The sequence below is a fragment of the Mandrillus leucophaeus genome, unplaced genomic scaffold, assembly GCF_000951045.1.
Source record: "Mandrillus leucophaeus isolate KB7577 unplaced genomic scaffold, Mleu.le_1.0 Scaffold233, whole genome shotgun sequence".
Taxonomy (NCBI): Eukaryota; Metazoa; Chordata; class Mammalia; order Primates; family Cercopithecidae; genus Mandrillus; species Mandrillus leucophaeus.
Window position 1 is genome coordinate 4040584 of NW_012102399.1, and position 12499 is coordinate 4053082.

The 12499-nt window shown below is 37.0% G+C and overlaps 1 protein-coding gene and 1 pseudogene across 3 annotated transcripts in view; one reads left to right on the forward strand and one right to left on the reverse strand.

The window, feature by feature from the left end:
• Positions 1-12499, forward strand: part of UBE2W (ubiquitin-conjugating enzyme E2W (putative)) — an 87520-nt gene that overhangs the window by 27488 nt on the left and 47533 nt on the right. For all 3 annotated transcript variants that reach the window (XM_011981998.1, XM_011981999.1, XM_011981997.1), the window contains one exon: positions 11149-11240. In XM_011981998.1, the coding sequence (XP_011837388.1) occupies positions 11149-11240 (92 nt within the window). The remainder of the gene's footprint in view (positions 1-11148; positions 11241-12499) is intronic.
• LOC105541111 lies at positions 9667-10748 on the reverse strand (annotated as a pseudogene).

Sequence of the window (12499 nt, forward strand, 5' to 3'; positions counted from 1 at the left end):
TGTCCTGCTGATTGTACCTCACTACTTCCCACAGTAAATTGCAGTCTTGGATTTTATGTTTGTGATCCTTTATTTTTCCTTATAGATTTACTTTAAACAATATATTTTGTCTGTTTTTAAAGTTTAGATAAATGGACTCATACTGTTAGTAATTCTTTGTGACTTTTATCATTTCAAGATTAATCCATCTTTGTAGCAGTACGTTTGTAAGGCTAAGTAAGTAGTATTTCATGGTATAAACTATCACACTTGATCAGTTTTACTCCTGACGTGTTATGAACAGTCCTGCTTTAAATGTTGTAACACATTTTCATGGTTTTCTTTTAGGGTATTGACCTACAAGTGCAAGTGCTAGGTTATGGCATGTCTGTTCCATTTTACTAGATAATGCCGTACTGTTCCAAAGTAATTATATCAGTTTATGCTCTTACTGGTAGTACCTGAGTTCCAGGGATACCACATCCTCCCCAACACTTGACTTATTTTAGTGAAAGATACTTCTTATGTTTCTATTTTCTATTTCCTTAGCTAATAAGAATAATTGAGTATAATTGTATATGTTTTGGGGCCATTTGTGGCTCTTCTATTAAATGCCTATTCTTACCTTTTGACTGTTTTTCAATTTGGTTATCCTTTTGTTTGCTTTTTGGTCTGCTTGAGCTGTTACTGAGGTGTTAATAATAAAATGTTCTGTGAAGATAGACTTGTAGATTTTCCTTTGCTTATCTATTTTGAGTTTGTTATTAAGTGTACACAGGTTTTATGTTCATGGTGACTATATCATTATATAGTTATTCTCTATCTTTTATTATTTTTGACGTTAACATTTATTTCACTTGATACTAATATAACGATGCCAGCTTTGTTTCTTAAAACTTCTCCTAGTATCTTTTTTCTATTCTTTGGCTCTGAACCTTTCTGTGCTCTTAACAGAGCACAGAAATATCTTTTTCTTAGTAATATCTGTTAAAAAATCTCAAATAGCTATACTTTTTAACCAATCTAATATTCTTTACTGTTTACTAAAGAACTTAGTCCAATTTTTAATGAGTAATTGATATAATAGGATTTATTTCCTTCCTTTTAAGTGCTTTTCATTTGTCATTTCTTCCTATGTGTCTTTCCTTATTTTGAATTGATTTCTTTTTCTGTTTTCTCATTCTATTTTTCCTACCTCTACTAGTTTGGAAGTTACGCACAATTTTTTTTTTTTTTTTTTTTTGGGACGATGGAGTTTTGCTCTTGTTGCCCAAGCTGGAGTGCAATGGCGCGATCTCGGCTCACTACAATCTCCGCCTTCCAGGTTCAAGCAATTCTCCTGTCTCAGCCTCCCAAGTAGTTGAGATTACAGGCACCCGCCACCACGCCCAGCTGATTTTTGTATTTTTAGTAGAATCAGGGTTTCACCAAGTTGGCCAGGCTGGTCTCGAACTCCTAACCTCAGGTGATCCACCTGCCTTGGCCTCCCAAAGTGCTGGGATTACATGTGTGAGCCACCGCTCCTGGCCTACAATTTTTTTTAGATGTTACTTTAGCTGTTTTTTTGCATTTATTTTACTGTTATTTTTTATTGAAAACTTTTTGTTATGAAAAATCTCAAGCATGCAGAAAAGTAGAAACAGTGTGACACCGCTGTAGCTTTTGTGTAGATTCAACAATTAATATTTTCCATATTTGCTTTTTCTTTGTTGTTTAATACACTTTTTTTTTGCTTTTGTGGACAGCTTTATTGAGAAATAATTCACATAACATACTCATCCATTTAAAATGACTTTTAATATATTTGTGGAGTTGTGCAGCTATCACCACAGTCAATTTTAGATCAGTTTGATAAATGTTTTTACTGAAATACAACAAACAGGGGTGTGCACAAATCTACATGTAAAGTTCATATATTCACAAAGTGAATACACCTTTGTAATCACCATACATAAAAAAATAGAATGGTAGCTCCACCTTGGAAGCCTCCCTTATGTCCATTCCTAAACACTACTTCCCCTCTCTCCTAAAGGTAATCACATCCTGATTTCTCTTTTGTTTTTCTTTTGAGACAGGATCTCACTCTGTCACCCCTGTTGGTGTGCAGTGGTGAGATCACGGCTCACGGCAGCCTCCAATTCCTAGGCTCAGGTGTTCCTCCCACCTTAGTCTCCTATCTCCTGAGTAATTGAGACCATAGGCACACACCACCATACCTGGCTAATTTTTTTATTATTTGTAGAAACATGGTCTCCCTATGTTGCCCAGGCTATTTTCAAACTCCTGTATATTGTAAGTATTCACATATTTTAGTGCTGAGTACTAATGTGTTTGGTGGTGTGCTGCTTTATAAACTTTTTTTAAAATCTAAAACATTTTTAATTTTGAAACACATCTGCCCCAAGAGTTTTTTCTTTTTCTTTTTTTTTTTTTGAGATGGAGTTTCGCTCTTGTTGCCCAGGCTGGAGTGCAGTGGCGCAATATTGGCTCACTGCAACGTCTGCTTCCCGGATTCAAACGATTCTCCTGCCTCAGCCTCCTGAGTAGCTGGGTCTACAGGCATGCGCCACCACACCTGGCTAATTTTGTGTTTTTAGTAGAGATGAGGTTTCACCATGTTAGTCATGCTGGTCTCGAACTCCTGACCTCAGGTGATCCACCCATCTCAGCCTCACAAAGTGCTGGGATTATAGGTGTGAGCCACTGTGCCCAGCCAAGAGTTGTTTCATAAGGAACTGTGGGCCTATATTGTTTTGTTCAGTGTTTAGATGTACATACTTTTTTAAGTGTCTGCTCACCATTCTTTCATCTCAGATCTGTCCCTTGGGATCATTTTCCAGAAGGAATTCAGGGTTTATTCTTTTGTTGGTTACTGTTGGTAGTAAACTGTTTTGTCTGCACATATCTTTATTTCATCCATTTTTTTTAAACCTAGTTTTGTTTGGTATAGGAGTTGAAATTGGCGGTTAGTTTTACTTACATAAAATATATTTTTACTGATTTCTAGTGCTGACATCATTGTTCTTAAAGTGGTAGCCTTCTTGTTTCTGTAACTTTGTAGGTAATCTATCTTTTGTTTATGGCATTAGAATTAGCTCTTTTTAATTGGTGTTTTATGCTTTGACAGTGATGTTTAAGTTTGGATGTCTTCTATTTATGCTGCTTAGATTTAATTGGGCTTCATTGACCTGAAGGCTGATGTCTTTAACAATTCTGGGAGATTCTCAGGCATTATTATTGTTGTTGTTGCTATTATATTTTTTGAGATGGAGTCTTGCTCTGACGCCAGACTGGAGTGCAGTTGTGTGATCTTGACTCACTGCAACCTCCGCCTCCCAGGTTCAAGCGATTCGCCTGCCTCAGCCTCCAGAATAGCTGGGACTACAGGCACGCACCACTATGCATTATTATTTAAGAAGCATTTATAGAAAATGTTGCTTTCTGTTCTCTAATTTTTTTTTTTTTTTTTGGTCTCTCTACCTTTCTTTCATGTTTTCATTATCTATTTCTCTGAGTTATATCCTGGATAATTTCTTCATACCATCTTCCTCAGCAGAAATTCTTTCTTCACCTGTGGTTAGTTTCTTTACCCATTGAGGTTTTCCTTTTTTCTTTTAAAGAGACAGGATCTCTCTTTCTGTCACCCAGGCTGGAGTGCAGTGGCTAGATCATAGCTCACTATAACCTAAACTCCTGGGCTCAAGAAATCTTCCTGCCTCAGTTTCCTGAGTAGCTAGGACGACAGGCGTATACTACCACCATGCCTGGCTAATTTTTAATTTTTTTGTAGAGGTGTGGTCTTGCGGTGTTGCCCAGGTTGGTATTATACACCTGGTTGCAACTGATCTTCCTGCCTTGGCCTCCCAAAGTGTTTGGATTACAGGCGCAAGCCATTGTGGTGGGTCAAAAAACTTTTATTTAGATGTAATTTACATGCCATAAAATAGTCCCATTTCTACACTCAATAATTTTAATTTACTTACTCTGTTGTGCAACCATACCCATAATTTAACTTTAGAAATCTTTATCATGCCCAAAAAGCAACCTTTGTGTCCATAAGTAGTCACTCTCCATCACCCCGTTCTCCTTTCCCAGCCCCTGGCAACCACCAGCTTACCTTCCGTCTCTATAGATTTGCCTATTATGGACATTTCATATCAGTGGAATCATACAACATGTGGTCTTTTGTGACTGGCTTCATTCAAAAACATAATGTTTTTGAGGTTCATTTGTGTTGTAAAATGCGTCAGTACTTCATTCTTTTTGAAGGCGAAATAATATTCCATTGCATGGTTGTAACATTTTTTTCATCCATTCTTCAGTTAGTGGGCATTTGGGTTGTTTTTTGGCATTATGAATAATGCTGCTATGAATGTTTGTGTATATGTTTTTGTGTGAATGTGTTTTCGTCATCCATTGAGTTTAGTTTATTTTTTAATTATACAGAAAATATACTTCTACATTTTTGTAAAAGAGCCAAATAATATAAAGAAAGGTATGTAGTGCATACAGTATGTCCTCTTTCTCCACTGCCTTTTCCAACTGTAAAATAATTGAGTGTGCTTTTTTTTGGTCTTTTGTATGCATTTATATATTTGTGTAATTTCTCCTCTTTTAAGATAAAATACATGTATTTTTGAGGCTTGCTTTTTCTTTATTTCAGTATGTTTTGGAGTTCTTTATTTTTTTGTCAGTACTCAGGTCCATGTCATTCTTAACGGTTGCGTAGTCTTAGTTTGCTATGCCATAATTTGTGTAATTTACCTATTGATATATATTTCTAGATGTTTTACAGCGAAGCTATTTTATATGTATCTTTCTGCTATTCTGAGTAGTGAAATTGTTGCCTCAAAGGATAGAATTTGGATTTCTCCAGGATTTATGTTTGTATTTGTTTCTGCCAGTTACTTTGAGGCCACCACTTCCTGGACTACTTTTGATTAAATTCTTGCTTAATGTTCTCAGGTAGCAGGAATTCAGGCTATGAATCCATGTGGGTTGAGGTTATGAAATTTCAGGGGAGAATTTTTTTCTTCCTTCACCCATTGCTAAGTTTAAAGTAGGCAAATATCATTGTTGTCTCTTGCCCATTTTCTTGTTGACCTTTACATTGAGGGATCATAGTTTCAGGTAACTCCTCTGTTAGCATCTTCACTTTGGTTTTGCTATTGGGTTTGTTTGAAATCTCCATGGCAAAATCCAGTCCTAATCCTTACATTTCAGAGTTCCTGCGTTCACTTTGTCTTTGTTTTCTCTGTAATTATCCAGGGTATATTCTCTGCCATTGTGCTGGAAAAGAAAGTCTGGTTAGTCCTTGAAACATATTCTTCCTTGGCTTTCTGCATACCACAGTCCTGGTTTTTCTCCGCTCACCACTCTTCTTTTGGACACTACTGTACTCTGAAAGCATGGAGAAATTATTGGCACATTTGTCTCCTTTTGTGGGCTGCGGGCTCTTACTAGCAGAAATCATTAAGTCCTGACACTTTTTGCATTTCCTTCAGACTTTTGAATGAATACCTCCATTGCATTCTCTTTCCTGAAAGGGAAAACAGTTTCATTAAGTAACTGTTAGAAATGTCGTCAGAATTCAGTAGGAGGGAAAATGCTTCCTTGCTCTGCATGAGTTTAGTTCTGTTTAAAAAAAAAAAAAAAAAAGTAAAACTAATTTGTTGCCTCACATTTCCCTCTGAAAGGAGAAATGGCCACTGTTAGAATTGTTTAATGTTGTTAGGGAAAAATAATATCTACTTATTAGTGCAATGCTATTAATATTAACGTGTATGGTATTCCTATTTTTTCCATCGTGCTCTCCTGTTTTTAACTTTCCATCTTTAGTTGGTTGTTAGATGAAATTGGAGAAAATGTTCTTGGTCATTTTATATACAGTTGTATTAGCAACCATTATCATATGTTCCCACATTTTTAATGTTTTTTCTTCACTTTGTATTTTTTCCTTCCCTGAATGTTTCTGCCCTTTAGGATAGTTTCTCAAAGTGTCAAATTGAGATAAAACTTTACAAAATGTGAGACCTATATGCCTCACCTATCCCCTTAATTTGCTTTATTTTTCTTCAAATTTTAATATATCATGTAGTACAGTGGACTTACTATAGGGGTTGAGGAGAAAATTTATGTAACATCAAAAGGATGCTCAAGAGATTACCATACCCACTTTTCCCTGTGTTGCACTATCACCTCTCCAAGAATCACTGTGAAGGTTGCTTCACATCAAAGGTCAATCAGATGTTTGCATAGGACTGTGACCTTTGTAGCATCACTTCAGCCTCTGATTGACTGCTTTCTGCAACTAATCAGACTGATTGTGGGCCACCACTTCATTACTTGAAGTGAACACCAAGTTGCCAATGGGAAACCTCTAGAGGGTATTTGAACCCAAGAAGATTCTGTATCTGGGCACCCTTTACCATTATGTTCAGAAGACCAGGGATAATTATACCAATAAAGTGCTTTTTTAGTTTGCTTTTGTTTTCTTGTGTTTTGCTTGGTAGTTAAGCAGATTGATTCTCCTTTATGTTCTTGCTTCTTCTACTAAGAAGGGTTGTTCTTCTTGACTTAGTAAAGTTCTCAAGATCTGGAAGATTTCCGCAGCAGTGTTTCCCAAAATATGGTCCTTGAAACAAGGCTTGAGACAATCTACACTCAAAGGGTTCTATTATCTTTGGAAACCTCTTTTTTGTTGTTGGGAGTTTTTTGTTTATTTTATTTTATTGGGATGGAGTCTTGCTCTGTAGCCCAGGCTGCATGCATTCATGTGATCTAGGCTTACTGCAACCTCCGCCTCCCGGGTTCAAGCTATTCTTGTGCCTTAGCTTCCCGAGTAGCTGGGATTACAGGCGCATGCTACCACTCCTGGCTAATTTTTGTATTTGTGGTAGAGACGGGATTTTGCCATGTTGCCCAGACTGGACTTGAACTCCTGACCTCAGGCATTACGTGCTCATTGACCTCCCAAAGTGCTGGAATTACAGGCTTGAGCCACCGTGCCTGGCCTTGTTTAGTTTTATTAGAGACAAGTTCTTGCTGTGTTGTCCAGGCTGGACTCCAACTACTAGACTCAAACGATTCTCCTGCCTCAGCCCCTTGAGTAGCTGGGACTACGGGCATGCATCACTGTGCCCAGCTATTTTGGGGAACCTCTTTATGTCATCTTCCCTTTGGACAATCACTGTACAAGTTAGTATATGAAAAGTTTTGTTGAAGAAGCCAGTTCTTCTTTGACCCAGTTTTTTAAAAAATGTATGTGATCACAGAACCCTCATTTGTGAATATCAGTAGAAAATAATTAAAACCTTGTTTTAACATAGAAATTTGCTTAAATTTGTCTTTATTCAAAACAAATTAAGCAAATTTGAAGTCCATTACAGTGATTCACAACACAGTTTTCTATCTGTAGTGGTGTTGGATGGCTAAGCTAACTTTAAGTGTCATAAATTGAAGACCTAGAAACATTACTTACTGATAGTAATATTTCACTGTCCAGAAAAAAAGAAACCAATTTTTAAGCAGAGAACTCTTAAGAAATGAACAGATATCCATACTCGTCTTCTTCACTTTGAGAAAAGACTTATGCTGGCTGCAGTGGGTGGTGCCTGTTGTCCCAGCTACTTGGAAAGCTGCGGCAGGAGTTCTGGACTGTAGTGCGCTATGCTGTTTGGGTGTCCGCATGGAGTTCGGCATCAATATGGTGACCTCCCGGGAGCAAGGGACCACCAGGTGTGTCTCAGGAGGACGGGTGAACGATCTAGGTCAGAAACAGAGCAGGTCAAATCTCCCATGCCAATCAGTAGTGGGATTGCACCTGTGTACTCCAGCCTGGGCAACATAATAAGACCCTGTCTCTGAAGAAAAAAAAAAAGTCATATTAAGAATCTTTATAATCTTGCATGCAATTTTAATAACATTGTTTGGTTTTAAAATTTATAATCTTGCATGCAATTATAATATTTGGTTTTAAAATTCATAAATTAGGGACTACTGTGTTTTGTGTTTTTTTGTTTTTGCCTTTTGTACCCTGGAAAAGCATGTCCACTGATAACAAAGGAAGAGGTATACAATCAAAGCTGTACAAATAAGTATGCAAAATACATAGCCATTTTAGGAAAACCTAGTATGTAGGAAGAAAACCTTAACATATCTCAGATCATAATACGTTGTATTTTGATGTTCTACTATGAATGATGTTAACAATAACCTTGAAATATTAAACTATGTGCAGGTGATCCTATTTAAGAAAACGAATAGTAGATTATGTATTAAAATCACTTCAAAAATTTTATAAAATCTTTAAAAAATTTTATTAATATTTTCTTTTTTCTTCTGATTTCATTCTTGTCACAAAGCATAAAATTTTTGAAAGGCTTTTTGCATAAAGAGTTACTTTTAGAGTTTCTCTGGAAAGCTTGTCTGTGAAATGACATTCTTTAAGGATTATGGAGAACTATGGCTTTTGTTTGTTTGTTTGTTTGTTTTTGAGACGCAGTCTCACTGTGTCACCCAGGCTGGAGTACAGTGGTGCAATCTCAGCTCACTACAACCTCTACCTCCCGGGTTCAAGGAATTCTTCTGCCTCCACCTCCTGAGTAGCTGGGACTACAGGCATGCGCCACCATGCCCGGCCAATTTTTTTAGTATTTTTAGTAGAGACAGGGTTTCACCATGTCAGCCAGGCTGGTCTCGAACTCTTGACCTTGTGATCTGCCCACCTTGGCCTCCCAAAGTGCTGGGATTATAGTCGTGAACCACCGCACCCAGCCAAACTATGGCTTTTATAATTAGAAAGCAGCAAAGGAAGCACTGCTAAAACTTTTAAGCACTTGTAACTCAAGCTATTAAGACCTTACGCAAGTTGAGCATCCCCAATCTGAAATGTGAAATGCTCCGAAATCTGAAGCATTTTGAGTAGCAATGTGACACTCAAAGGTAATGTTCATTGGAGCATTTCAGATTCTGGCTTTTTAGATTTGGGATGCTCAGCCAGTAAATCCGAAACAGTTCTGGTCACAAGCAGTTCAGATAATGGCTACTCGACCTATAACCTCAATATAGAAGCTATGACGTCTTGATGTTAGATAGATAACTGCCTATTCTTCATAACTACTTTACAGCATCAGTGTTGAAATATTTTTTCCAGTGTGGAAGAAATCGATTTGTTTTGTGAACCAAAACTTCAAAGCTTTTTTTTTTTTTTTTTTTTTTAATGTAAGATTAGCCATTATGCAAAACTTACTGGTCAAGCAGTTAATAAAATACACATATTCCATTGAAGAGTTTTGTACCTTTCAGTTTTTGTACATAACAAGGCAATTATAAACTCTGAAAGTTTCTTTGCTTCTTTTGAATGTGATTTTTTATTCTAATTTTTGTTTTATTTTTGAGACAGAATCTCACTGTAACTTAGGCTGTAGTGCAGTGGTACAACTATAGTTTACTGTAGCCTTGGCCTCCTGGACTCAAAAGATCCTCCTACCTTATCCTCTGAAGTAGCTGGTGCATGCCCCTACACCTGGCTAATTTTTTATTTTTTATTTCTTTGTAGAGAGAGAGTCTCACTATGTTACCCAGGCTGATCTCAAACTGCTGGGCTCAAGCAGTTTTCCCGCCTCTCCCTCCCAAAGTGCTGAGATTATATTCATGAGCCACTACATGCAGCCTACTTTCTTTCCTTCATAAATCTGCCAGTCTTTGGGAACTCATGTTAAAAATTCTAGAAGCTTTTCTAGCTGTAGTTTGAGCATCAGGCTGAACTTTCTCCTCTTTTGCAGTTTGCTTGTATTTTAAAAGCAAATCAGGACTGCACAGTGGCTCACACCTGTAATCTTTTGAGAGGTCAGGGTGGAAGGAGCACTTGAGGCCAGGAGTTTAAGACCAACCTGTGCAACATAGTGACACCCCGTCTCTACCAAAAAAAAAAAAAAAAAATTTTAAATTAGCCAAGCGTGGTGTTGCACACCTGTAGTCCTAGCTACTCAGGAGACTCAGACAAAAGGATGGCTGGAGCCCGGAAGTTCCAGGCTGCAGTAAGCTAGGATTGTGCCACTGCATGCCTGCCCGAGTGATAGAATGAGGCCCTGTCTCTTAAAAAATAAACAACAACAAACCTAGTCAAACTTTAAGCAGCTACTGTAGCTGTTGTACTTGGTGAGATTGAAGATCCAGTCCTGGAGTTCCTGGAACATCAGAGGATGTGATCCTTCCAGAATCTTTTTGTTGAGCGAAGACTGCCTCTTTTTGACTTGCGACGAGGCCTTACTGGAAAGAAAGGTCATGTAGACCTCCTTTGCCTTTTCCTGCATCTGCTTATCTTGCATTAAAAAAAATCTTTACATGCTAGCCAAAACAAAATATTTTCTTCATTGAATTTATTTTTTAAAAATTTCCTAAATTTTGTCATGCCTTCTAGGTCTTCCACTGGATTATCCAGGAAAGCCACCCGTTTGGCTGTGCTCTTGAGGTGCTGGTGGCTGCTGCCAGAACTGCTATTACTGTCATGGATGTATTTACTGGTTTATAGGAAAGAATATTATAATGCATACAGATGAAGAGATGTGTCAGGGAAGGGATGTGGAGCTTCCATGTCCTTTCCAGGTGTGCCACCCTCCAGGAAACTCCACACGTTCAGCAGTCTGGAAGCTCTAGTGTTGAAATAGTTTGACAGTAGATTGTGTATTATAGGACAGGCTATTCAACTTTTGAGCAATATGTATATAGAATATATAAGGGGCTAGTAAAGAGAAAGGTATGAACATTTGGAGGAAATGTAATGATTTCAGATTGTAGAAGGATATTATTAAGGATAACTAGAAGGATGTTATGTTGTTTTTTTAAAAGTACAGGCCGAGTGTGGTAGCTCACACCTGTAATCTCAGCACTTTGGGAAGCTGAGGTTGGGAGAATTGCTTGAGGCCAGGTGTTCAGTATCAGCCCGAGCAGTGAAGTGAGACCCCCATCTCTACCAAAAAAAATTAGCTGGGCATTGTGGTGTGTGCCTGTCGTCTCAAGCTACTTGGGAGGCTGAGGTGGGAGGATTCCTTGAGCCCAGGAGTTTGAGGATGTGGTGAGCTGTGATCACACCACCGTACTCCAACCTGGGTGACACAGACCTAGTCTCAAAAAAAAGGACAAATTATTATTGATGTTCTTTTCTAGAAACGACTACAGAAAGAACTGTTGGCTTTGCAAAATGACCCACCTCCTGGGATGACCTTAAATGAAAAAAGTGTTCAAAATTCAATTACACAGTAAGTATTTAATTTTTAAAGTGCTCTTTCTTTTATTATCAATAATGTATGAATGTTCACCCACTTTTTAAAACCAAAAATTATTTTCACATTTCGTTTTATTCTCTTTCACCAAGAGGGAAATACAGTAAACAGATCTTATTCTATGCATTTATATATATAATCAATTTTGTTTTACTATGTTATAAACATTGTTGCATAATTTGTAAAGCTGTTTTTAGACTATCTTTGGTACATTTTTTAAAAGTTTTGTTTAACTGAGTAGCACTGACTTTGTGATGTGATCCTCATCTATAATATTAAAGAACTGTTTGGTGTGAGGTTTTATCAAATTAAAAATATGTATCTATTTAGGCATATGAAGAGAGTAATAGTCAAGAGGTATCCCATGCCCTAAAAACATTAATTACATCCTGTACAGAAGGGCAGCTAAGTGAAAGTGTGACTCTCAGCAGTCGTTTAATAATTTTGTTAGACAGTGGTAAATGTTCTGAAATCGTGGAGAAATCTAAAATAATTTATCCTCCACTTAGAAGAACCTCTAAAAAGAAAAGGAAAAGTAGCCAATAGGATAAAAATTGACTATAAACCGACTTGTAGGACAAATGAGCCAATTCATCTATTTGGTGTAGTCTAGGTCCAGGGAGTAAAAATGACCAAAATTCATATAACTTACCCTTTCAGAAGGAACAGTTTTGGGTACCTTTGACTTTGGCATTTGTATCAGTACTTAAGACAGGGGTCAAAACTTTAAGAACAAGAATATTACGAATGGATGTATAGACTCTTTTGAAAAAAAAAAAATGTAATACACTTCTTTAACTCTGCAACAATCACTTAAAAATATTGTTGAATTCTAAACTGATTTTTTGTGTATATCATATATAGAAAATATAAAACTCTTGTTCTAAAGCAACCAAAAGTGGAGCATACATTTAGAGTGGCATTTGTTGCATATTGTTAAACAAATGAAACTGACTCTTTTTTCATCCTGATGCAGATTATATCCCATTTTAATCTTTTTCCTCTCTCCTTTTATTAATCTACCTCAGTGTATCCTATAACAACTGTCCCTATAGTTCTCAAGGAAACTGATAATAATGAGATTACTTCTTCTTTCATCCTTTATTTTTTTGGGAGGATGGGGAAAACACACAACATAATAATTTATAAAAAGTTAAACGTTTTAAATTTTTACAAATAGAAACGCTTTAATAGATTACCAGGTAGTTATATCACAAATTATAACAGCCAAAGCA